Source organism: Heterodontus francisci, chromosome 3, assembly GCF_036365525.1.
Source record: "Heterodontus francisci isolate sHetFra1 chromosome 3, sHetFra1.hap1, whole genome shotgun sequence".
Lineage (NCBI taxonomy): Eukaryota > Metazoa > Chordata > Chondrichthyes > Heterodontiformes > Heterodontidae > Heterodontus > Heterodontus francisci.
Genome location: NC_090373.1, coordinates 87054200 through 87081754, shown reverse-complemented (window position 1 = coordinate 87081754; position 27555 = coordinate 87054200). Strand labels below are relative to the sequence as shown.

Genomic DNA, 27555 nt, shown 5'->3' with positions numbered 1-27555 from the left:
TGGGAGAGTTATCATTTTCGTACATATTTTAGATTCACTGAGCAGTCTGCCGACTCTGTTAATTGGTGTGTCTTCTTTCTCTAGGCTTTGCGGCTTGTGGGCGATGCTCCTCCAGTGAAGACTCATATAGATTCTATGACTTCTCACAAATTAATTCGCCTACCAGGTAATGACAGCTGTAATCTTTCTCTTCGCACTCTTAGTCCGCATGTGAATTCTGAGCAATACATCTAAGCGACTATTGACATTTGATTAGTAATTAGACTTCTGAGGAAAAACTTGCATTTATTCCTGCTAATAAAGTATGTACATTTTAAAGTAAAGGTTTATCTCTCTTGCCTCTACGTTTTGTATCTTCAGGTTTGATTGATGTCCATGTACATCTTCGTGAGCCTGGTGGAACCCATAAGGAGGATTTTGCTTCTGGCACTGCAGCAGCTTTGGCAGGAGGAGTTACCATGGTGTGTGCTATGCCTAACACAAACCCAGCAATCACAGACCATACCTCATTTGCCCTTGTACAGAAGGTAAATAGTACTTTGAATTTTCACTTCTTTAAAGTGGAAGTTTAGATATATTGAGTATTATTGATTTCTAGTCAGATTTTAAGGCAAGCATTATTGATCAAAATTGCCACATTTGCTGATTTTCTGCTTGTAGATGCTTTGGTGATGCATCGTCCATTCATCTGCCAAACTAATCTAATGCATGCTACAGGCAAATTGTTCAATCAGCCAAGCATCTTGGTTCTGGCTAGATTTAAAAGAACTAGTGAATTCTCCATTCTATTTGGAGGAACTGAAGTGAAATAAATGCTTCTGGTCTTGTGTTGTGTTCCTTTTACCTTGTTAAAATTAGATGTGCCATTTGCTTTTAACATTAGTTAGTTATATATCGCAGCTTATTTTTTTTTTAATGGTAAAAATTTAATATTGTGGCAAAATTTTTCCCCCCAGTTGGCAACTGCCGGTGCTCGGTGTGACTTTGCATTGTTTCTGGGAGCATCTTCGGACAACGCTGATGTTTTGCCATTGATGAGCAATTCTGCTGCTGGTTTGAAGATGTATTTAAATGATACTTATTCAACACTCAAAATGGATAACGTATCCTTATGGATGGAGGTATAGTGGATTTTATTTTCCAGTTTTGTAAGGATCAGATTCTGATCTTGTGTATAGCTTCTTTTTCTTAATGTCACAGTGTTGTAAGTGTTCAAAATCTGTTTCTTTAACTACCCACTTTTGCATTGTTATTCTTGTCCATGGTGGGGAAGGACACTTTGAGTCCCTGTTGGCTTTTTTTTCTCGCCAATTTTATCTTTTTTCTTTTCTTGAAGACCTTGACTCTGTCTGTCTGCTGGGTTGCAATTCCCAACCCATATGACCGCTGTTCATGCAACCTTTTTTCTATCTTCTCCCTGTCTCTCCCTCACTCTCTCACATGCGCGCACGTGCACACAAATGCAGAAGGGCACTGAGGTCAGTATCAGAATCCATACCGCCATCAGCCTGAAATGAGTTCGCTTTGCAGACTGAAGACTGACTTTTGGAGCCTTTCTGCATGGTTAAGCTCCTCATTGACTCCAGGAATTTGGTACAATGCAGTAACATTTGTGTACTCTTACTTTGAGAGGCAATTGAGGAGGAGGACAAGCATGTCCGTTGTGTTAATTATTCAATATTATTGTACTGGCCTCGCAATTTTCTGCTTGTGATCTCTGAAAGAACATTACAAGCTTTCAGTGATTATACCATGATCCTTGTGATGGATTCAACTTCATGTCACGTTATAAAATTTCCAAAGGTCTCCATCCTGTCTTCATTCTGTGCCTTATCTGTACATCCAGTGATCATTAGATTACATGACATTTGCACCAATCTAACATAAATTTTCACGTTTTCTTTTTCTGTTTTGTAAAACTTATCTGTGCAGGAAAGAAGTGCTCCAGACTGCTCTATAAGCATCTTCTAGGAGGTACTCCAAAAGCAGATGAGAGTGTTTATCTCATTCCACCCCAGCTTTTGGCAAAGCACCTACTCTTTGTTCAACTCAGAGTTTCAGCATGTTTATTGCTTGTTTTAAATGAGCTGCCTCACTAAACTTAAGCTATAATGTATTGAAAATAGCAGGTGTTCATTTTGTGAGCATTTTTACTGCTTGTATATTTTAAATACAATTATTTCTCATTTTCAGCACTTTGAAAAGTGGCCCAAGCATTTGCCCATCGTGGTGCATGCTGAGAGACAGACTGTAGCAGCTATTTTAATGGTTGCTCAGTTGTACCAGAGACCAGTTCACATTTGCCACGTGGCTAGAAGGGAGGAGGTATGAAACCATACTTACTTTGGCGGCTCGCCACTGAATATACTCCAGTATATTTAATATATATTTTTCATAAAACATTTTAAACTTCAAAATGCAGATCTGTAACTTTAAAGATTTTTAAAACTAACATTTCAGTTATTTTAAATTTCTTAGTTGGAAATAATTAATAGTTGATTACTTACTTCAAAGTAGTGTCCCTTTTCACGAACTAGGAACAAAATTTCCATTTAAGTGGCTTTTGGGAAGTTTCCTTCCCTAAAATAGAAAAGAAAAAAATGGAAAATAAGAAAGGAACTGTAGTAAATGTCAACTCAATAAATCTTTTGTTAAACCCTTGACATTTGTTTTTAGCAGCTATGCAAAGCAAAGTCAGTATAAATTCTGTGAAGCAAAAGTTGTGGCTGCTGTTTGCCGAGTCCAAAACTGGACAGGGGTGGAGCTTTAGGATAGAGGCATGGAAGCCGGACAGTTAGAAAATGTTGCATTCCCTCCCTATATTCAATAGGCAGGGCTAGAGTTTCCACTTTGGGCGCAATCAACAATTTGGGTGTGAATTATGTTGGTTTTCTAAAGTGAAGTTTGATTCAAGTTTCTGCTCAAGCTCATTTGCATGAAATCTTCCATGAACCAACACAATTGGGCAGTGTCATAGAACATAATTGTTCAATTTTCTTCTCGCTTGCATTAAAAAAGACTCATTGGTGTATTTAAGAGTGGTAATACAGCTGAAAATGGGTTTATCGCAAAAAAAACATTTTTAGCAAGTGTTTAGCCCACCACATGTGAGTAACTGTACTGAACTAAGTACAGTAATGAAACTACTATGTTTCATTGGTGTATACTAGTCTTGGTAAAACAAATATTTTTTAATATTTAAATCGTGCCTACTAGAGCCCTTGTTCCAAAAAAAAACCTGGTTTTAAGATCCTCCTGAAATGGCATAATTAGTGCAAACCTGCCATGCTCATTATTTTGATCTGGGAGCATTTCCAAGTTTGTGGGTGGGGCCGGCTTCCAGCAAATGTTTTTAAACCTGTGTTAAAGATTATAGAAACTTGATTTACATGCACTTGCATGTAACTTGCACTTAAAATTCCTCAATCTTTTATGCTGACTTGGCTAATTTCAGGCAGAATGCGCTAATGAAATTAGCCTTGGTCTTGGTGTCATTTTTACTAGTCTGAGGCTAAGTTCAATAAAATTGCATTATACAGAAATCTGTAAAATAGTATTTCTAAAATTTTGATATTTCACTGATGGAAAGATTAGAAAGAATGTACTGATCAGCTTATTGGTGACGGGAACAGTAGAAGGCCATTCAGCCCCTTCAAGCCTGTCAGGCCAATCAGTGGCTGTTCTACTAAGGGGTAGGGTATATTTCATGAAAAGCGGTAAACCTATGGGCTAAATGTTAAATAACCTTTTACTTATTAAGTCATATGAACAAGTAGTATTTCAGAACAACTGTTTTTTGTCTTCCGTGGCATTGAATGGATTTTTTAGTTTCTAACTCACTGAAAGTGACTGAAAAGGCAAAATAGCTGTTATTGGACACCTAGTTATATAATCTTTATTTGTTTTGTCCAACAGATCCAGATTATTCGAGCTGCAAAACAGAAAGGCGTACAGGTGACCTGTGAAGTGGCTCCTCACCACCTGTTCTTGAGTGAGGAAGACCTTGAAAGTATAGGCCATGGCAAAGGCCAGGTCAGGCCAATGCTCGGTACCAAAGATGATGTGAAAGCTCTCTGGGAAAATTTGGATATCATCGACTGTTTCGCAACTGATCATGGTATGTAATTGAGTCAGCGCACTCTTGAGTTCTTCAGTCATTTTTAACTTTTGGATCACTGGCAGAACGGTTGAGAAAATACCACCCGTTTTCAGAAAAGTATTAACCTTTGTGAATTTTAATGATATGAAATACATCATTTTTTTATTTGCTGTAATCTTTGCAGTTCCCAGTCCCAGGAGTTTCCTGTGGGTGTAGCTGTACAGAATGGGTTCAAGCTAAAGCAAGTAACCATACAAATAGCAGTATGCAATGAATGAGCTGAAAAGTATTTTCACTGCCAGATCAGTGTTTTGCATGAAACTATTTTCCCATACAGTTGTAACTAAACAGTGTTTTAAGTTTGCCTATTAAAATACTAAATCATGCTCACTAACAATTGCTTCTTCAATTACAGCAATAATTTAAAATGATTTTATATTGCTACATATAGTTAGAATGGCATTTTATTTATGGTTTTTACAGTTCTATGATTGCGGTGCTGTGATCATTTGTCTTTCATTAAAATCTTAAAAGCAAAATTCAACTACAGGGTTGCTAAAAGATGTTTATTTAAAACAAACAAGATATTGATATAGGACCTGCAAAATTACTTGGCAGAAAAATGGTGTTTTATGTAAATGTTTATTAACATTTCAACCTCATTTATTTAGCCCCACATTCTGTTGAAGAAAAGAATAGTAATTCACCACCACCAGGTTACCCTGGCTTAGAGACCATGCTGCCACTACTACTCACAGCTGTCGGTGAAGGAAGACTCACTATTGATGATCTGGTCAAACGACTGTATGAAAATCCCCGCAAGATCTTTTCGTTGCCAGTTCAGGAAAATACCTACGTGGAGGTAGGGCTTGAGCTTTGAGAAATCCTGTCTTTGTATTGCAGAGTGAACGTCTTTTTAATGTACGTGACATCTTCATACAGCTACCTTCGTAGTTCTGTGTTTATAAGAGCACAGGAATGTATAATTTTAGAAAGGTAGAATCCAGTACACCAGTCAGATCCTCCAAACCATCTTTGTTTTTGTCATACAGCCAACCAATTGCACATTACACTACAGTTATATCCTATCAAATAAATTCTGTAAGGTCCATGTGCCCTGAAACACCACACACGTGCACCAGGATACACACTTGCAAATGCTTTGATGGAAAACAGGTGAATAGTGAAATGGCTTATTGACAACATGAGATACTAGAAGGATCAAGAGCAGCGGATACAATTTGCTAGGTAGGCAGAAGTGCATGCAAACAGGGAGGGAATGTTTGGGGCCCTGGACAGTGGTGTATCTCCTGTGTTTGTATGATAGGGTGCAGGGGAAGAGTGAACTAAGATATTCCAAAGGGAATGGTTTCTTCAGAAAGTGGGGAAGGAGGGGAATATGTGTTTGGTGGGATAATGTTGGAGATAGTGGAAGGTTATGGTCTGTTGAATGCAGAAGCTGCTGCGATGGAAGGCAAGGACAAGGGGAAAACTTGTAGTTTTAACCATAAAGAGTTGGATTTTGTGGAGGAGGTGGGATCCCAGCGCCAGGCTGAAAAGGCAGAGGAACCCTGCCTTGGCCTTTTCATAAATCTGCCAATCATGGGGCCGGCATCTCAACAGTATTGGCAGCGCCACTAGGAGTGGTGGTCACTGTAGGTATGGCAGAGGCTTTGGACCCCGGCCCAGCGGCTTGAACCTTGGATCTCAGGTAAGTGAGGCGGAGTCAACGGGGACAGTCCGGAAGGCTCAGCGAGGGGGCGGTGGGTGGGGATGGGAAGATGGGCGTAATGCCCGGGGGAGGGATGGGCCATGAAATTGTAGGTTTTGCTGGCAGCGGGTCCTCTGGGACCATAAAAACCAGCCCATGAGTGGAAATGGGAGAAGGTCCTGTCTGCGATTGCAGGGAATTCATCAGCCGAGGAAAAAGGAGAGCATTTCGAAGCTGACATCGTTGGAATAAATGTGACTGAGATTGGGAGAAAGGAATGGAATCCTTACATGAAATGGGATGGGAAGAAGTCTAATCCAGGTAGTTAAGGGAGTTAGTGGGCTCGCGATCTATGTGCCCAGATTTAGAAAGAAGATGAGGAAGGTAATAGTCAGAAATTAACCATGTAAGGGTAATGGGTTGAAATTTTGAAGCATAGCTCGTGAAGCTCTCTAGATTGGAATTAAATTGGTCGACTTAAAATAGATGTCAGTGGACGCCTTCTGAATCATGTACGGGGAGTCTACAATTCTATGTATTAATATTTTAGTTAGGAACAATGAGAGAAGGGTACTGGATCTGTTATCAGTTATTGATCATAATAGGAGTAGGGGCACAGGAACTGCTCCTTCACTCAGTTTGGCGCAGTGTGTACTGAGAGGTCCTGATTTGTAGGATTGCAGTCCAACTTCACCTGTTTAACATTTTTTTTCTGTCAGAGATCCTGATGAATTGGAATTACTGGTAATTGAGTTCCCACTGTACTCCCTAGTTTTCCTGTTCTCTCAGCAACTACTAGACTCAACTACCAAAGAACCTTACAGTGGACATCATTGAAAATTGTTTAAATTGGAGGGAATTCCTGGGGTGGAATGATTGTCCTATGAAGCAAGGTTAAATAGACTGGGCCTTTATTCTCTGGAGTTTAGAAGAATGAGAGGTGATCTTATTCAAATATACAAAATTTTATAGGATACAAACAGGGTAGATGCAGGTAGGATGTTTCCCCTGGCTGGGGAGTCTAGAACCAGGGGGGACAGTCTCAGAATAAGGGGTAGGCCATTTAGGACTGAGATGATGAGGAATTTCTTCACTGAGAGGGTGGTGAATCTTTGGAATTCATTGTCCCAGACGGCTGTGGAGGCTCAGTCGTTGAGATCGATAGATTTCTACATATTAAATGCATCAAGGAATATGGGGATAGTGCAGGAAAATAGTGTTAAAGTAGAAGATCAGCCATGATCTCATTGAATAGTGGAGTGGGCTCGAAGGGCTGAATGACCGCCGCCTCATATTATGGAAGGGCAAACGAGTATGCATTGTTAAAACAGCAGAATGGTTCAGTAGTATGCCATAAGCTGTTTAAAAATACATTACAAAATAGTAAGTCTAACTTGTTCAATGTATTCAAATAGAATCAAGATTTTGGTTATCTTTTGCATAATGAGAAGATTTCCGTATGAGAAATTTAAAACATAACTATTGGAACTCTTGGCTCAATTTTCACTCAATGCAATTTTAATGCTTTGGATACATTGCAGGTTGATTTGGAGCAAGAATGGGTTATCCCAAGCCACATGCAGTTCACAAAATCCAAGTGGACACCATTTGAAGGAAAGAAGGTGAAGGGAAAAGTCAGGCGGGTTGTATTGAGAGGTGAAGTGGCCTACATTGATGGACAGGTAATGTTAATTCAAAAGATTTTCTAAAATAGTCTGAATTCTTGTAGTATTTGCTATGTTATCACATAACAGTTCATATTTTAGTGCTGAGTTTTATCTTGACATTTTTCAGTGAGAATGCTGCCACAAAATATTTGTGCCTTTTTCCTCTTTAGCACAAGAAATTGGAAAATCATGCACATTGGCAACTTATATCACTCTTTTGTTTACATTGCAGACTGAGTTTATATTTCTGAAAATTTTCAGTTGTGACTAAAAAGTCTAATTTTTTAAGTGAATTGTTTGTAGTAGTGTTGAACTACTTCATACTTTCCCCTCTGTCATCTTTGCCCCCGTCCCTGAGTAAAGATTGGCTCCAGTATCATTCACCAACGGGCTTTCTGTTGCAGACTATATAAATCCATTATTGCATTTAAAGATGGGGAGTGACCTTTATTTTATTCCTAACCTGCGCGCTGCACCTATTGGCCTAGTTGAAATATGGCCTGAACTGCTTTCAAAGTGTTCAGTTGTTCTGCATAAAATGTAAGCTTTTTTTTTAAAACAAATCTTCACTTCATTGTTTTAACATATGGTGACTATTAACTAGCCACCGGAGATTTAACTGAGTTTCTATTCTAAATTTAGGAATGAGATTTTCAGTAACAAATCAAGATCTAGAGTAAAATTCAAGGGAGGCAAGTTTTATTTTCTGCTAAAAATAGGTATTGCGAAGAGTAAAGCATTGCTGATTGAGGACTACAGTTGGAAGCATCACTCTTGGTGTTGGGAGGTTGAAGAATCAGGCTAATTGCTATCCATATTACTCCTGCTGGAAAATGTCTATGTGGACATTGGCTCAGGACAAAATTGCTCTTGCAGTAAGTTGCCTGACATCATTGACTGTTTAATGTCACGTGAATACTGGTAACTTGGATGAAATACTGCAGGGTCAGAAATGTCACTGGAACCCAGCATGAGTTACATCTTTGGGTGAGTTTTGGAGGCATTCTTAACCTAGTTTGAGGTGGAAGCAACAATAAAATGGCTGAAAAGAAGGTTTTTGAAGATAAATAATGTGACCATAAGGACCTTATCTGGTTATGTAACCCATTGAGCTGGTGCCAACAACAATTACTGACTTGGATTTATATTAAACCGTTTAAAGTAGTATACGTAACGGTGCTTCTTAGCCAAAAAACAGATGTCATTAATTACAAGAAAAATGATGAGTGACAACCAAAATGTTGCTGGAAGAGTGAGGTTTTGATGATTGTGTTAAAGGCAGGGTAATGTATGAGTAGGGAAGAGAGGAAGCTCCAGCTAATAGGCCCAAACCAGATGAATCCTCTGCCAATGATGGACATGAGGAAGGGAGAATGAGGCAGAGGCCCGAGTTGAAGGACCAAAGGGAATAGGCTGGAGCATCAGGTTGGAGCGAGGCCATTGAAGAATCCGCATTTGAAGACAAGAATTTTAAATTCCATGTATTGAGAGTTGGGGAGTCAGTGGATTTTGGCAAGGGCAGTAGGGTTAAGTGTTGGTAGTTTTGAGGGTGAGGTAGCACTTTTGAAAGACAGTGGGTGCCATTAACAGTGGCAATGAGCGTTAAAGCAAGGAAAGATATTTAGGTGGGAAAGGGATGTAGGGCGCAGGAGAATGAAATCAGAGTGCTAATGTCGAGATAGTGAGGAAGGGATGGGGGTCAGGACTGAGATAAGAATATGGCTGGGAATGGAGAGGAGGAGGCTGAGACAGTTACATCGAAAGCTTTGAATTGGAAAAACTAAGCTTTCTGGACTTGATGTTCAAGGTAAAGGTAGTTAAAGATGGTTAGAGAGGGTGGTTAGTCATTGAGAAGAAGTGTTTGGGGCTGTCTTGTGTTCTCCAGGCTGATCCTGGAGTAGTAAGAGGATTTGGCTTTGGAGATGGCAAGATGTGAGGTTTGAGGTGGTCCAGCTAGATCTGGTAATGTGAAAGCAAGCTGGTTGTGAACCTGCTGCACTGAATTCAGCAAGTTTGGTTGGAGGAGGGTGGGGAAAGGTGAGCATGACTGGCATCATGAAGGTAGCATGTAGAAGACAGGATATGGATTTCTAAGCTGCAAATAAGTGTTTTGGTTTGTCACCCCTTTCATTGGAATCAAAATTAAATAACATTAAAAACAAAAGAGAAAAAATCTTTTTGGTTGCTGTGATATTTTAATACCAGCTTTTAAGAACCTATTTCTAAATGTTATAAATTGTTAAGCTTTGCTTCATCTTGCATTTTGTTGTAAGTATATCTTACTACTACGTTCTGGAACAAAACTCCACAGTATGTGCTGGATTTTAATCTGTAATTACAGGTATTGGTTCCCCCGGGTTATGGACAGGATGTGAGGGCTTGGCCTTTGGGTGTCCCATTGCCACCACCGCTAACTACAGTAAAGGTAAGGCTTCAATACCAGCACAAACTGTTTTGATAATTACTCTTTGCTTAAAAAAAATGTTGGTGGTCAAGTTTTTTTTAATGTAATTTGTGGGTGCGGCTTCTACTGATCCCTTGCATTATGCCTTTTTTAGTTGACAGGTGGCAGTCAATAAGAGGCAGTAACTGGACAAAATCAATAGACAAAAGCATAATGTTGCACTTCTGCACTGACTTAGTTTTGTGGTGTTCTGAAAGCACACTCATCATACAAAAATATGAAAAGGCAGTGAGGAAAAAATGGTCCATCAAGCTGTTGTAAACAGTCATTGCTATTAAGCAGTATGACTCCTTAGTGTACTCTCTGATTTGTAGTCATGTAATTTCCTGGGAAAGGCAAAAACAAGCTTTTTAAAAAAACCCTAAGACAATCCAAGGGTGTTGGGGGTAGTGGGGAGCAGAAGAACCTGCTTTCGGGAGTTGGAGTTGAATTTGCAATCAAAACAACTTCGAGTAACAATGATGTGCATACCCAATGTCCCACCAACCTTTTGTAAGAAATGATATTAGCCACATTAAGGAAGTCATTCACCACCTGCTTGAACAGTTGCAGCGAATCTGCACTGACCAGACCAGACAGGCTGGTATGGCAGTCTAAGTGCTGATAACTCCCTGTTTAAAGGGAAGCCTCCTGACAGTGAACCTAGACCTTTTTTTGCATAGTTCAGGGCATGATCTTCATTTTGCCCAGCTCATCTGTCCACACAGACAGTCTAGTCCTTTCTTCATTTTAAAACGGATAGCAAAAGCTTCTATAAGTAGAAAAAAGGGAAGAGAGTAGTTAAAGTGAATGTTGGTCCCCTGGAGGATGTGACTGGGGAGTTAATAGTGGGGAACACAGAAATGGCGGAGACACTAAATCAGTATTGTGCCTCAATTTTCATGGTGGAGGACACTAGTACCATCCTAGTAGTGACAGGTAATGCAGAGGTTATAGAAAGGGAGGAACTTGGAACAATCATCATCACTAAGGAAAAAGTACTGAGCAAACTATTGGGATTGAAGGCAGACAAATCCACAGGGCCTGATGGCCTACATCCTAGGGTCTTAAAGGAAGTGGCAGGGGAGATAGTGGATCCATTGGTTATATTCCAAATTCCCTGGATGCGGGGAAGGTTCCAGTGGATTGGAAAAATGCTAATACAACGCTCTTATTCAAAAAGGGAGGGAGGCAGAAAGGAAACTATAGACCAGTTACTTTATTGACTGTCTTTGGGAAATTTAGAATCCATGATTATGGAAGTAATAACAGGACATTTAGAAAGTCAAAACGCAATCCATCAGAGTCAGCATGGTTTTATGAAGGGTAAACAGTGTTTGACTAATTTGCTGGAGTTCTTCGAAGATGTAACAAGTAAAGTGGATAATAGGGATCCTGTAGATGTAATATATCTGGACTTCCAGAAGGCATTTGATAAGGTGCCGCACAAAAGGTTAATGCACAAGGTAAGATCGCATGGCGTTAGGGGCAATTTATTAGCTTGGATAGAGGATTGGCTAACCAACAGAAAAGAGAGTCGGGATAAATGGGTCCTTTTCTGGTTGGCAAGATGTAACAGGGTTCGGTCCTTGGTCCCCAACTATTTACAGTATATATTAATGACTTGGATAGAGGGTACAATAGCCAGATTTGCAAATGACACTAAAATAGGTGGGATAGTAAGTTGCAATAAAGAAATAAGAAATTTACCAATGGATAAGTTAGGTGAATGGGCCAAAATTTTGCAGATGGAGTTTAATGTGGATAAGTGTGAGGTTATCCATTTTGGTTGGAAGAATTGAAAGGCAAATTATTATCTAAATGGAGAGAAACTTCAGAGTGCTTCAGTGCAGAGGGTTCTGGGTGTCCTCGTGCATGAATCACAGAAAACTAGTATGCAGGTGCAGCAGGTAATAAGGAAGGCAAATGGAATTTTGGCATTTATTGTTAAAGGAATAGAGTATAAAAATAGGGAAGTGTTGCTGCAACTGCACATGGCATTAGTGAGACCGCACCTGGAGTATTGCATACAGTTTTGGTCCCCTTACTTGAGGAGGGATATAGTTGCATTGGAGGAGGTTCACTAGATTGATTCCAGAGATGAGGGGTTTTTCTTATGAAGAGAGATTGAGTAGTTTAGGCCTTTATTCTCTAGAGTTTAGAAGAATGAGAGGAGATCTAATTGAGGTGTATATAAGATGATAAAGGGTATTGACAAAGTAGACGTAGAGAGGATGTTTCCTGTGGTGGGGCAATCTCGAACGAGAGGTCATTGTTTTAGGATAAGGAGTTGCAGATTTAAAACCGAGATGAGGAGAAATTACTTCTCTCAAAGGGTCGTGAGTCTGTGGAATTCACTACTCCAGAGTGCAGTGGATGCCGGGACATTGAGTAAATTTAAGGAGGAGCTGGACAGATTTTTAATTAGTGAAGGGTTATGGAGAACGGGCAGGAAAGTGGAGTTGAGGCCAAGATGAGATCAGGCATGATTGTACTGATTGCGGAGCAGGTTCGAGGGACTGATTTGCCTACTCCTGCTCCTAGTTCTTAAGTTCTTAAAAACCACAATTAAAGCTCCCTGAAGCTTAATATTTTTCTAGAGTAAAATAAGCCATTTCTCCAAGCCTATCATGACAAAGGGCTTTTAACCTAGGGGTAATTCTAATGGCTCTCCTTGAAACCTTTCCAGGGCCTCAAGACACCCTCCATGTGAGGAGACCAAAACTGAACACATTCCAGTTGAGGCCTACCTAGGTCTTGTACAAGGACACTTTATACTGAATTGCCCTCACTACACTGAGCACTCTATTTGCCTTTGCAATAAGTTCATGGCACTGGTCTACATAAGATTTCTTCCAGATACAATGCTATTTCCCCCTCATTGTGTCTGGATCAGACTGCAATTTTTTTGGGGGGGCAATGTGGAAAGGAAGTGGGGTTGGAAGGGAGCAGAGCCAGCGCCACAGGAACTGGTCATAGACGGCTTTGTCTGTGATCAGGATTACGGGAGTAGAGAGGGCATGTGAGATGGCATTGTGAAGGGGGTGTCCTTGAATATGGATAGGAGATTTACTTGGCGATAGTTTTAGGGATGGAGGTGAGAACCATGGTGGGGTCAGGTGCACCAGTTGTGAATGAGGGTTTTAAAGGACTGGTGAGAGTAGCAGAACAAAGTGAGGTGCTCGAAGGAAGGGAAGGTACTAGAGGAGTTGGTTTTGATTGAGTGAGCAAAGATGACCAGGGCACCAAAACTCCCTGGTCTTCCAGTTGTGCGGTAGGATCTTTTAAAGTTCTATGATTTGGCATTCAGTGCTGCACTGAAGTGTTGGACATGATTATGGGTTTCAACTAACATGCGACAGCTTTCACAGCCGGCATAAGAATTGTTTCTCAATGATTTTCATAGTTGGCGTTCAAGATTTCTAATTTAGTTAATTTGCTTGATATGTAATATACATGCTCAAGCTACATTTGTTTTTAAGACCCCAGAGCATTCAAAACATCCTACTCAAACTGAAACAGTCCGAACCAGAGCCGCAAGCCCTCGCAGGCAGGCAAGTAGTGGTCCTGCTATGGATGCCAGGTTCCATCTTCCTCCAAGAATCCATCGTTCTTCTGACCCTGGACTTCCAAATGGTATTTTTTTTTGTCTTTAGATTTGGTTTTAAATGGTTGTGTGGACAGACTAAATAGACTCTAATTCTGTGCCAAGTGTTAAGCCTACTTTCTTGCATGGCATTGCATTTATCTACATATGATGTCTTCCAGATACAACCCTATTCCCCCTCATTGTGTCTAGATCAGATTGTAATTTTTTTTCCGGATCAATGCAGAAAGGAAGTGGGGTTGGAAGGGAGCAGGGCCAGAGATACAGGAACTGGTCATAGATGGCTTTGTCTGTGGTCAGGATTATGGGAGTAGAGAGGGCATGTGAGATGGGGTGGCCTTGAATATGAATAGGAGATTTACTTGGAGGTAGATTTAGGAAAGGACGTGAGAACCTTGGTGGGGTCAGGTGCACCAGTTGTGTCTGAGGGTTTTAAAGGATTGGTGAGAGGAGCAGAACTTTCAAACAATTATTAGTAGATTGGTCTCTAAGATCACGAGATGGCCTGGTAATTTTTCATTCGTTTGAGCTCAATAATATTAAATAAAATTATTCCTAACTTTATACCACTAGATACATTAATGAGTTAACATCCGTAGCACTTAAAGTAGTCAGAAGCGCTGCACAAAGAACAGCCGGGCGCTGTGCAGATGACTACTGGCAACACCTATGCAGTTGTATTCAGCTGGCCTCCGATGCCGGAAATATCAGAAGAATGTATGATGGCATTAAGAGAGCTTTTGGGCCAACCATCAAGAAGATCACGCCACCCCCCCCCCCCCCCCACCTCAAGTCTAAATCAGGGGACACGATCACTGACCAACGCAAGCAAATGGACCGCTGGGTTGAGCACTACCTAGAACTGTACTCCAGGGAAAATGTTGTCACTGATACTGCCCTTAATGCAGCCCAGTCCCAGCCACTCATGGATGAGCTGGACGAACAGCCAACAAAATCGGAACTCAGTGATGCCATTGATTCTCTAGCCAGTGGAAAAGCCCCTTGAAAGGACGGCATTACCCCTGAAATAATCGAGTGCCAAGCTTGCTATACTGTCAGCACTAAATGAATTGCTTTGCCTGTGCTAAGATGAGGGAGCAGTACCACAGGACATAGAAACATAGAAAATAGGAGCAGGAGAAGGCCATTAGGCCCTACGAGCCTGCTCTGCCATTCATTATGATCATGACTGATCATCCAACTCAGTAGCCTGTTCCGCTTTCACCCCATACCCTTTGATCCCTTTAGACCCAAGGACATGCGCGATGCCAATATCATCACCCTCTACAAGAGCAAGATTGACTGCAGTGACTGCAACAACGACCCTAGAATCTCCCTGCTCAGCACAGTGGGGAAAGTCTTCGCTCGAGTCGCTTTAAACAGACTCCAGAAGCTGGTTGAGCATGTCTGCCCTGAGGCACAGTGCGCTTTCGAGCAAACAGATCCACCATTGACATGTTGTTCTCCCTCCACCAGCTACAGGAGAAATACCGCAAACAACAGATGCCCCTCTACGTTGCTTTCATAGATCTCACCAAAACTTTTGACGTCATCAGCAGACGTGGTCTCTTCAGACTACTAGCAAAGATCGGATGTCCACCAAAGCTACTAAGTATCATCACCTCATTCCATGACAATATGAAAGGCACAATTCAGCATAGCGGTGCCTCATCAGACCCCTTTCCTATCCTGAGTGGTTTGAAACAGGGCTGTGTTCTCGCACCTACACTGTTTGGGATGATCTTTTCACTGCTGCTCTCACATGCGTTTAAGTCTTCAGAAGAAGGAATTTTCCTCCACACAAGATCAGATGGCAGGTTGTTCAACCTTGCCTAGAGCGAAGACCAACATACGGAAGGTCCTCATCAGGAACTCCTCTTTGCTGACGATGCTGCATTAACATCTCACACTGAAGAGTGTCTGCAGAGACTCATCGACAGGATTATGGCTGCCTGCAACGAATTTGGCCTAACCATCAGCCTCAAGACAACGAACATCATGGGACAGAACGTCAGAAATGCTCCATCCATCAATATCGGTGACCACGCTCTGGAAGTGGTTCAAGAGTTCACCTACCTAGACTCAACTATGACCAGTAACCTGTCGATGCAGAAATCAACAAGCGCATGGGAAAGGTGTCCGCTGCTATGTCCAGACTGGCCAAGAGGGTGTGGGAAAATGGCGCACTGACACTGAACACAAAAGTCCGAGTGTATCAAGCCTGTGTCCTCAATACCTTGCTCTACGGCACCGAGGCCTGGACAACGTATGTCAGCCAAGAGCGACGTCTCAACTCATTCCATATTCGCTGCCTCCGGAGAATACTTGGCATCAGGTGGCAGGACCGTATCTCCAACGCAGAAGTCCTCGAGGCGGCCAACATCCCCAGCATATACACCCTACTGAGCCAGCGGCATTTGAGATAGCTTGGCCATGTGAGCCGCATGGAAGATGGCAGGATCCCCAAGGACACGTTGTACAGCGAGCTCGTCACTGGTATCAGACCCACCGGCCGTCCATGTCTCTGCTTTAAAGACGTTTGCAAACACGACATGAAGTCCTGTGACATTGATCACAAGTCGTGGGAGTCAGTTTCCAGTGATTGTCAGAGCTGGCGGGCAGCCATAAAGCGGGGCGAAAGAGTGGTGAGTCGAAGGGACTTAGCTGTTGGCAGGAAAAAAGACAGAAGCACAAGGAGAGAGCCAACTGTGTAACAGCCCCGACAACCAATTTTATCTGCAGCGCCTGTGGAAGAGTCTGTCACTCTAGAATTGGACTTTATAGCCACTCCAGGTGCTGCTTCACAAACCACTGACCATCTCTAGGTGCTTACCCATTGTCTCTCAAGACAAGGAGGCCAAGGAAGGAAGAAGAAAAGATATTTGCTGCTGTGCTAAAATTCCTTCTCCCAGTTTGTACATACTCACCAAAGTTGTGCTTCACAAATTTAGTCTATTTAAAAAAAAATACAAATTGATGGCTTCCACATCGTTATGTGGCCTACATTGCAAATAGCATGTTTCATTACAGTGTTTGCTGTTCATCATTTTAGCCTTCATGCCACAGTTTTAAAAATAGCCATTCTCTTTGAATTATACAGATTTTAGCAAAAATTTAGTGAATTCTGAGCATACCACTTAACAAATCTACAGAATTTTTTTTTATACAATGGCCCTGACTGTATTGTCTCTAAAATTAAACTTTTGAGTTCCCAATTGCTTTCAGCGTTATTGCGTGATGAATTTGTTTGAAGGTCATCTAAGCCAATTTGCAACTCAACACCTTTTTGATAATTTTTCAGATGTTTGTCTTGTGTGAGCTTTTTTTAAAACTGGACTAACTAATCATGTGTGAGGTTATGTTATTGTATTCTGACATTGAATGGTAATTTGCCCCACATTCTACCCAGCAAGAAGACTAGACTTCTGAAACAATTTTCCTACTTCAACTGAATAATTGTTATGCAGTAATCATGGTTAGTACAGTGGCAATATCCATTGACCATTGATGTCCTCAGTGCATTGTTAGGTAGCAAACAATTTTTGAGCTGCTTGTTTATAAATCAGTGAGAAAAAAAAATTTAAATAGCTACAAATTTGATCATTTAAAAAAAAAAATTGAGTTTCATTTTTCCTTCCTAGTAGGTAAGTATGAAATCCAATTAATGGAGCAGAAACTTCACTCTTCAGCCAACACTTTTGCTCTCGGTCTACAGCTTGAAATCTTTTTGAGTTTGGAATGAGCTAATTGCTTGCTTAAAATCGTTTTTATGTGATTGATAAGTTAGATTTTTTTTTAATAGATTAATAATCCGAACACGTCGAATGGTCTTTTGATTCTGTCAGCTATGTATTTGTCTTGTTCCAAAATAGTGTCTGTAATGCTCTGTTAAATGACACATCAAACCTTATTTTTAAAAAAAAAAGCCGATCACTTGTATCACAAAAACATGAAAACTCAGATCTTACTACAATATATGTGCCAACTATATTTAAATCCTTGCTTTGTTTTCAGTACTTTTGATAATCCCTTAGCTAACAATCTAATAATGAAAACATGTGCCATATTAATGGTCACATGCCGAACACACAGAAACTTCCATCAGGGCCTTGGTGTTCATACAGTTTTGATTTTTAAAGAATGCATTCTACTGTTAATCATGGGTCTCATGGATGCTAGTGGTCATGCTGTGCTGAAATATAAATGTAGTGCCTGGTTCCCTCTGGTCAGCACATGGGAAAATATACATGTTATATTGCAGAACATGCTTGATTGACTGTTCTGTTCTGGATTGCTTGATTCAATTGATGACTGACTTTTTGCTGCTTCTGCATGCTTTGATTTAAACAGCTGACGGAGAATACAAGGAAAAAACAGTCAAGAAATTCATCGAACAAGGTGTGAATTGTGGTTTCTGATTCAAAATTCAACACTCAGGAATGTTCAGAAGTTTATTAGAATGGATTATTTTTGTCTATTTAATCAGATTATCAGATAATCCCAACAACTACCCACGAAAAATATATTGGGTTACTTTACTGAAAATGTTAAAAGACTGTTCCAGCTTTGTAAGTGTTTTGTAGAAATGTATGGAACCTGTTGCCTGGAATGTCTGCATGTCACCACATTGCACAGCACTGAACATTATAAATCTTGAATAATTCTGCTGTTGTAATACATGTTACTGTTTTAACTTGGTATTTTAATGACTTGGTAAAGGCTGAGTTGGGATTCCAGCTTGCTATCCTGACTTGGTTTATATTTTATATCTAGAGGTTGCGATTGATTTCCACCCCCACCCGCAAACACATTGTAACTCCACTCACTTCCTCCAAATAAAAGGTGTTGCTATGGGTCCCCCTGCAGGTCCCAGTTATAAGAACATGAGAACTAGGAGCAGGAGTCGGCAGTTCAGTCCCTCGAGCCTGCTCTGCCATTCAATACTATCATGGCTGATCTCATCTCGGCCTCAACTCCACTTTCCTGTCTATTCTCCATAACCCTTCAACACATTACTAATTAAAAGTCTGTCTATCTCCTCAAATTTACTCAATGTCCCGGCATCCACCACACTCTGGTGTAGTGAATTCCACAGACTCATGACCCTTTTGAGAGAAGTAATTTCTCCTCATCTCTGGTTTAAATCTGCAACCCCTTATCCTAAAACTATGACCTCTCGTTCTAGATTGCCCCAGCAGAGGAAACATCCTCTCTACGTCTACTTTGTCAATCCCCTTAATCATCTTATCTACCTCAATTAGATCTCCTCTCATTCTTCTAAACTCCAGAGAGTAAAGGGCTAAACTGCTCAATCTCTCTTCATAAGACAAACCCCCCAACTCTGGAATCAATCTAGTGAACCTCCTCTGAACGGCCTCCAATGCAACTACACCCCTCAAGTAAGAGAACCAAAACTGTACGCAATACTCCAGGTGCGGTCTCACAATGCCTTGTACAGTTGCAGTAACACTTCCCTACTTTTATACTCTATTCCTTTAGCAATAAATGCCAAAATTCCATTTGCCTTCCTTTATTACCTGCTGCACCTGCATACTAGTTTTGCCTGTCTTTTTGTGAGTTATGTCGAAAATTCCTTGTTCCAGTCCTACTCAGGCCCCCTCCCTCATCTCTTTTCCAATACATTGATGACTGTATCGATGCTGCTTCCTGCTCTGACCCCGAACTGGAAAATGACTTCATTTTTACTTCCAATTTCTGCCCTCAGCATTATTTGGTCTACCTCTGACACTTCCTTTCTCTTCATCGACTTCTCTGCCTCCATCTCTGGGGATAAACTGTCCACTCATATTCAATAGAAGCCCACCGACTCCTATGGCTACCTTGACAACACTTCCTCACACCCTGTTTCCTGTAAGGACTCCATCCCATTCTCCCAGTTTCTCTGTCTCCAATGCATCTGTTCTGATGATGCAACCTTCTACAACAGCGCTTCTGACATGTCTTCCTTTTTTCTCAACCGAGAAGTCTTTTTCCCCCACCCCCCCCCGCACCACTGTGGTTGACAGGACCCTCAACTGTATCCTACCCACTTTCTGCACTCTGTCCTCACCCCACCAGCCTCCGCATCCAAAGGATCATCCTCCGCCATTTCTGCCACCTCCAGTGTGATGCCACCAACAAACACATCTTCCCTTCCCCTCCCCTGTCAACATTCCGAAGGGATCGTTCCCTCTGCGACACCTGGTCCACTCCTCCATTACCTGGGACACCTTGACCCCTTCCCACGGCACCTTCTCATGCAATCGCAGGAGTTGTAATGCCTAAGAACATAAGAACTAGGATCAGGAGTAGGCAATTCAGCCCATCAAGCCTGCTCCACCATTTAATACGAGGATGACTGATCTCATCTCCGCCTCAACTCCACTTTCCTGCCTGTTCTCCATAACCCTTCAACCCATTAATAAGACCTGCCCTTTTACCTCCTCTCTCCTCACCATCCAAGGCCCCAAACACTTCTCGGTGAAGCAGCAATACTTTCAATTTAGTATACTGTGTTCCCTGCTCACAATATGGTCTCCTCTACTTTGGGGAGACCAAAAATAGATTGGGTCATAGAAACGTAGAAACTAGGAGCAGGAGTAGGCCATTTGGCCCTTTGAGTCTGCTCCGCCATTCATTATGATCATGGCTTATCATCCAACTCAGTAACCTGTTTCTGCTTTCACCCCATATCCTTGATCCCTTTAAACCCAAGAGCTATATCTAACTCCTTCTTGAAAACATACAATGTTTTGGCCTCAACTGCTTTCTGTGGTAGCGAATTCCACAGGTTCACCACTCTGGGTGAAGAAATTTTTCCTCATCTCAGTCCTGAAAGGTTTACCCCATATCCTTAGACTATGACCCCTGGTTCTGGACTCCCCACCTCAGGAACATCCTTCCTGCATCTACCCTGTCAAGTCCTGTTAGAATTTTATAGGTTTCTGAGATTCCCCGTCACTCTTCTGAACTCCAGCAAATATGATACTAACCAACTCAATCTCTCCTCATACATCAGTCCCACCATCCCAGGAATCAGTCTGGTAAACCTTCGCTGCACTCCCTCTATAGCAAGAACTTCCTTCCTCAGATAAGGAGACCAAAACTGTACACAATATTCCAGGTGTGGCCTCACCAAGGCCCTGTATAATTGCAGCAAGACATCCCTACTCCTGTATTTGAATCCTCTCACTATGAAGGCCAACATACCATTTGCCATTTTTACCGCCCGTTGCACCTTCAGCGACTGGTGTATGAGAACACCCATGTCACGTTGCATATTCCCCTCTCTCAGTTTATAGCCGTTCAGATAATCTGCCTTCCTGTTTTTGCTAGCAAAGTGGGTAACTTCACATTTATCCACATTATACTGCATCAGCCATGCATTTGCCCACTCACTCAACTTGTCCAAATCACCCTGAAGCCTGTCTGTGTTTCTCCTCACAACTCGCCCTCCCAGTTTTTTGTCATCTGCAAATTTGGAGATATTACATTTAGTTCCTTCATCTTAATCATTAATATATATTGTGAATAGCTGGGGTCCTAGCATTGATCCCTGCGGTACCCCAGTAGTCACTGCCTGCCATTTGGAAAAAGACCCATTTATCCCTACTCTGTTTCCTGTCTGCCAACCAATTTTCTATCCATCACAATACACTACCCCCAATCCCATGCGCTTTAATTTTACACGCTAATCTTTTATGTGGGACTTTGTCAAAAGCCTTCTGAAAGGTCAAATAAACCACACCCACTGGCTCCCCCTCATCAACTCTACTAGTTGCTTCCTCGAAGAATTCTAGTAAATTTGTCAAGCATGATTTCCCTTTCGTAAATCCATGCTGACTCTGTCCGATTCTGCCACTGTTCTCTATGTGCTCTGCTATAAAATTTTTGATAATGGACTCTCGAATTTTACCCACTACAGACATCAGGCTGACTAGTCTATAATTCCCTGCTTTCTCTCTACCTCCCTTTTTAAATAGTGGGGTTACATTAGCTACCCTCCAATCTGTCGGAACTGTTCAAGAGTCTATAGAATCTTGGACGATGACCACCAATGCATCCACTATTTCTAGGACCACTTCCTTAAGTACTCTGGGATGCATACCATCAGGGGTTACCACTTTGAGGAACACCTCCGCTGAGTCTGAAAGCAAGACCCCGAGTTTCCAGTTGCTTGCCATTTCAATGCACCACCCTGCTCTCGCGTCCTCATTTCTGTCCTTGGCCTGCTGCAGTGTTCCAGTGAACATCAACGCAAGTTCGAGGAGCAGCACTTCGTCTTTCGATTAGGCACTACAGCCTTACAGATTCAATATTCAGTTCAATTTCAGAGCATGACTGGCCTTTTTATTTATTTACTTTAAATTATTTTATTTTTGACCATGTGCCTGTTTTTCAGGTGCTTTTGCACAGAGCTGCTCATTATTCTGCCATTAACACACTCTTTGGACTAATACCTTGTCTTTCATCACAAGTACTCTTTGCCTTTGTCCCATGACATCTTTGTTATTTAATCTCTGCTGCCGTTTGCCTGATCTCACACTTTCCCTTTTGTTCTCTTTCTCCCCCAATCCCTCCACCCCCCCCAGTTGCTTATAACCTATTCTATTTCTGACCTTTTCCAATTCTGCTGAAAGGTCACAGACCTGAAACGTTAACTCTGCTTCTCTCTTCACTGATGCTGTCTGACATCCTGAGTATTTCCAGCACTTTGTTTTTATTGCAACTGTCCCTCTGATTGCTCAGTAAATCAGCAATCAAACAGGGGATTTCAGAAATAAAACGGAAACAGCTGAAAATACTCCTTGGGTCAGGCAGCATCTGTGGGGAGAGAAACAGAGTTCATGCTTCATCAAAACTGGGAAAAGTTAGAAATAGAATAGGTTTTAAGCAAGAAGTATAACAGGTAAGGCAGGTGAACTTAGAGCTTGGATTACTACTTGGAACTATGATGTTGTTGCTATTACAGAGACTTGGTTGAGGGAAGGACAGGATTGGCAGCTAAATGTTCCAGGATTTAGAAGCTTCAGGCGGGATAGAGGGGGATGTAAAAGGGGTGGGGGAGTTGCATTACTGGTTAAGGAGAATATCACAGCTGTACTGCGGGAGGACACCTCGGAGGGGTCATGCAGCAAGGCAATATGGGTGGAGCTCAGGAATAGGAAGGGTGCAGTCACGATGTTGGGGGTTTACTACAGGCCTCCCAACAGCCAGCGGGAGGTAGAGGAGCAGATATGTAGACAGATTTTGGAAAGATGTAAAGGTAACAGGGTTGTAGTGGTGGGTGATTTTAACTTCCCCTATATTGACTGGGACTCACTTAGTGCTAGGGGCTTGGATGGGGCAGAATTTGTGAGGAGCATCCAGGAGGGCTTCTTGAAACAATACATAGATAGTCCAACTAGGGATGGGGCCGTACTGGACCTGGTATTGGGGAATGAGCCCGGCCAGGTGGTCGAAGTTTCAGTAGGGGAGCATTTCGGGAACAGTGACCATAATTCCATAAGTTTTAAGGTACTTGTGGATAAGGATAAGAGTAGTCCTCGGGTGAAGGTGCTAAATTGGGGGAAGGCTAATTATAACAATATTAGGCAGGAACTGAAGAATTTAATTGGGGGCGGCTGTTTGAGGGTAAATCAACATCTGACATGTGGGAGTCTTTCAAACGTCAGTTGATTAGAATCCAGGACCAGCATGTTCCTGTGAGGAAGAAGGATAAGTTTTGGCAAGTTTCGGGAACCTTGGATAACGCGGGATATTGTCGGCCTCGTCAAAAAGAAAAAGGAAGCATTCATAAGGGCTGGAAGGCTAGGAACAGACGAATCCCTTGAGGAATATAAAGACAGTAGGAAGGAACTTAAGCAAGGAGTCAGGAGGGCTAAAAGGGGTCATGAAAAGTCATTGGCAAACAGGATTAAGGAAAATCCCGAGGCTTTTTATACGTATATAAAGAGCAAGAGGGTAACCAGGGAACGGGTTGGCCCACTCAAGGACAGAGAAGGGAATCTATGTGTCGAGTCAGAGGAAATGGGCGAGGTACTAAATGAGTACTTTGCATCAATATTCACCAAGGAGAAGGACTTTGTGCCTAGGGAAGGGAGTGTAGATAGTCTCAGTCATCTCATTATCAAAAAGGAGGTGGTGTTGGGTGTCTTGCAAAGCACTAAGGTAGATAAGTCCCCAGGGCCTGATGGGATCTACCCCAGAATACTGAGAGAGGCAAGGGAAGAAATTGCTGGATCCTTGACAGAAATCTTTGCATCCTCATTGGTTGCTGGTGAGGTCCCAGAGGACTGGAGAATAGCCAGTGTTGTTCCTTTGTTTAAGAAGGGTAGCAAGGATAATCCAGGAAGTTATAGGCCGGTGAGCCTTACGTCAGTGGTAGGGAAATTATTAGAGAGGATTCGTGGGAACAACATTTACTCCCATTTGGAAACAAATGAACTTATTAGCGAGAGGCAGCATGGTTTTGTGAAGGGGAGGTCATGTCTCATTAATTTGTTTGAGTTTTTTGAGGAAGTGACAAAGATGATTGATGAAGGAAGGGCAGTGGATGTTATCTGTATGGACTTCAGTAAAGCCTTTGACAAGGTCCATCATGGCAGACTGGTACAAAAGGTGAAGTCACACGGGATCAGAGGGGAGCTGGCAAGATGGATACAGAACTGGCTCTGTCATAGAGGGTAGCAGTGGAAGGGTGCTTTTCTGAATGGAGGGATGTGACTAGTGGTGTTCCGCAGGGATCTGTGCTGGGACCTTTTCTGTTTGTAGTATATATAAATGATTTGGAGGAAAATGTAGCTGGTCTGATTAGTAAGTTTGCGGACGACACAAAGGTTGGTGGAGTTGCGGATAATGATGAGGATTGTCAGGATACAGCAGGATATAGATCGGTTGGAGACTTGGGCGGAGAAATGGCAGATGGAGTTTAATCCAGACAAATATGAGGTAATGCATTTTGGAAGGTCTAATGCAGGTGGGAAGTATACAGTAAATGGCAGAACCCTTGGGAGTATTGACAGGCAGAGAGATCTGGGCGTACAGGTCCACAGGTCACAAAGTGGTAACGCAGGTGGATAAGGTAGTCAAGAAGGCATACGGCATGCTTGCCTTCATCGGTCGGGGCATAGAGTATAAAAATAGGCAAGTCATGCTGCAGCTGTACAGAACTTTAGTTAGGCCACACTTAGAAAATTGCGTGCAATTCTGGTCGCCACACTACCAGAAAAGGACGTGGAGGCTTTGGAGAGGGTACAGAAGAGGTTTACTAGGATGTTGCCTGGTCTGGAGGGCATTAGCTATGAGGAGAGGTTGGATAAACTCGGATTGTTTTCACTGGAACGACGGAGGTGGAGGGGCGACATGATCGAGGTTTACAAAGTTATAAGCGGCATGGACAGTGGATAGTCAGAAGCTTTTTCCCAGGGTGGAAGGGTCAGTTACTAGGGGACATAGGTTTGCGCTGAGAGGGGCAAAGTTTAGAGGGGATGTGCGAGGCAAGTTCTTTACACAGAGGGTGGTGAGTGCCTGGAACTTGCTGCCGGGTGAGGTGGTGGAAGCAAGTACCATAGAGACATTTAAGAGGCATCTTGACAAATGCATGAATAGGATGGGAATAGAGGGATACGGACCCCGGAAGTGCAGAAGGTGTTAGTTTAGGCAGGCATCAAGATCGGCTCTGGCTTGGTGGGCCAAATGGCCTGTTCCTGTGCTGTACTGTTCTTTGTTCTTTGAAAGGAGGGAAGCTGGGGAAAAAGATCAAAAGGGAGGGTCTGTGATAGGGTGGAAGACAGGAGAAATTAAGTTGCAGAAGGATTGGTGCAAGGCCACAGAGAGTGGTAATGGGACAAGTGAAGAAATGAAGGATGTGATAGAGGAGGTGCGAATGGCAGAATGATGGACAAATGCTGCCTGAAAGCGAAAAAAAGTCAGTGTAAAACCAAGTTCTGCCAAGAAAAAGGAAACCATGGGAGCAGAGGTTTTCAATCCCATCCTGAATTAGGGAAAGGTATACCCATACTACACTGTATAGTCAGTTGTTAAGAGTGTGGGAACCAAGGGTGTACAGGGCCCATGAGCTCGAGTGTATGGTGGCATCTGGAGCAGAATTAACACTTTGAATGTCTCATTCGGCTGTTAATAGCAGCAGCGACTAGCCTATTGCCTATGAACCTGAAAGCACCAACGTTTGAATTGGTTTGAATAGACATCTCATTTTTAAACTGTAAGGTGAAAGCCATGTCTTTCATGACATTCAGTGAATGATTGTATTTGAAATATGTATAACTTAATCAGTTTTCAGTTGCTATGTTCAAAGTAACATTCAACAACTTTGGAAGAGTTCAGCATGACCAGCTGAAAGTTCGTTTGCTTAACGGCAAAAAGCCAGTCATTTTAAATAATGCTGGAATAACATCTGAATACTTCTTTGTTTTTAATGTGCCAAAGATGCCATTAATCAGGACGGTTATATACATCCTCCTCCAGTCTCGAGGCTTCTGTCACCACAGAATCTTGCCGCGCAAGCTGTCCCTCATCCATACTCTCCTTTATTACATCCTTTTGTTGGACAGCACATTCTGTCAGTTAGACAGTTTACTAAGGACCAGGTAATTATTTTTTATTGCTTTTAATTTGCTTTCATTTATGGCTTCTGATCGTATAATATTTCTGTTCTCTTGCTGATCTTATTTGTGTAGTAAAATTGATATGAACCAGTTTGTAATGGACAAGGAACTTTGATACGGGACTGAAATTGCTGTGCTAATGACTGGGGCATTGTGTTGCCTACCAACATTTAACTAAATTCCAGTTACGTAGAACTTGGGGACTGGTTTTCATACAAAGCAAACACTTTGGGCTCTGCTATGGGAGAAAAGAAACTCTGCACCATCCCGAATTTATAGATAATTCAAAAAACTCGGCAAGTGATTTCTCAACTTAGTTTTATTTAACAGTTTTGCAAAGAACAGGCAACTACTGACAATGATTATGCCATTATTAACCATTCATATAATCATGCCAAACTTTTATAAGAAATGTTTCACATAGACTAGGTTTCTTTATTCCCCTCCCCTTTATTTCAAAAAACTAAACATTACGACCAGTTTACAGTTAAATTTGGCAAACTGGCAAAGAATGAACTATCTCGGTAGAAACATTTTCTTTTATTTTAAATTTTCTAAAACTCATACCTTACAAGGGAAGGGGAAAAGTCCAGGTTTCCAGTACTTGTGTAGTTTCTCAACAGGATGTTAGCTGCCTAATTGTGTTGTATTTGTACAGTAATTTAACAAATTAATTTCTTCTTTCCAGGAACAGATGCTTACTAGTGGTATTTATGACATGTTCCCACATTACATAACATCCTGTCGTACATATTTGTAGCTTTCAAATATTGTCATTGGCTGCAGTGCTGAAAAGTGATCCTGGAAGAACAATGGTGTCACTTGATTTGATTGTAAATGATCAGGTAGAACAAGTCCTTTATGGTCAGACTCGTAGCTATAGAATATCTCAGGTGGTTCTTGGAATATATTCCACAAAATTGCTTATAAACATTGTTGATTGAAAGTGAGATACCCACATCATTATAACTTGCAGCCTTGTCCAGGTTGCATTCGAATAGACATTGAAAAGAGGGAACTGTGAAGTACCTCTCAGTTAGATCTACTTCCGCTAATTTGAATGTTAACCTCGGGACCTAGTTGAATCTACAGGCATTAGCAGCAATGGAAGTTCTTGAATGTCACATTGCTGTTGATCATTATGTCCAATCTTCAGTATTAGTTTTGATTTGTGGATGGTGCATCAACACTAGTTTCAGCCTGTGTGGACATACGTTGACAGATAAATGCTTTCATCAATGTGCCTCAGCTGTAGCAGACTGAGCATGGTGAAGGACTACTACATTTGTGCAGAATCTAAGAGTCTCTGCCTTCTGTATTATTAAAAGCTTTATATGTGGAAGATACTCTGCAGCCAAAGAATGAAGAAATGCAATCGCTTTTTTGCTTGAGAAAGGAA

General features: G+C 41.8%; 1 protein-coding gene across 2 annotated transcripts in view; it reads left to right on the top strand.

Annotated features, from left to right (window-relative positions):
* cad (carbamoyl-phosphate synthetase 2, aspartate transcarbamylase, and dihydroorotase) overlaps positions 1-27555 on the top strand; it is a 109187-nt gene that overhangs the window by 66553 nt on the left and 15079 nt on the right. The window contains exons 27-37 of one of the 2 annotated variants that reach the window (XM_068024097.1): positions 85-166; positions 361-527; positions 957-1121; positions 2194-2325; positions 3916-4117; positions 4771-4961; positions 7352-7492; positions 9819-9902; positions 13403-13556; positions 17878-17925; positions 25978-26138. In XM_068024097.1, the coding sequence (XP_067880198.1) occupies positions 85-166; positions 361-527; positions 957-1121; positions 2194-2325; positions 3916-4117; positions 4771-4961; positions 7352-7492; positions 9819-9902; positions 13403-13556; positions 17878-17925; positions 25978-26138 (1527 nt within the window). The remainder of the gene's footprint in view (positions 1-84; positions 167-360; positions 528-956; positions 1122-2193; positions 2326-3915; positions 4118-4770; positions 4962-7351; positions 7493-9818; positions 9903-13402; positions 13557-17877; positions 17926-25977; positions 26139-27555) is intronic. The other variant, XM_068024098.1, reaches the window with a different exon arrangement.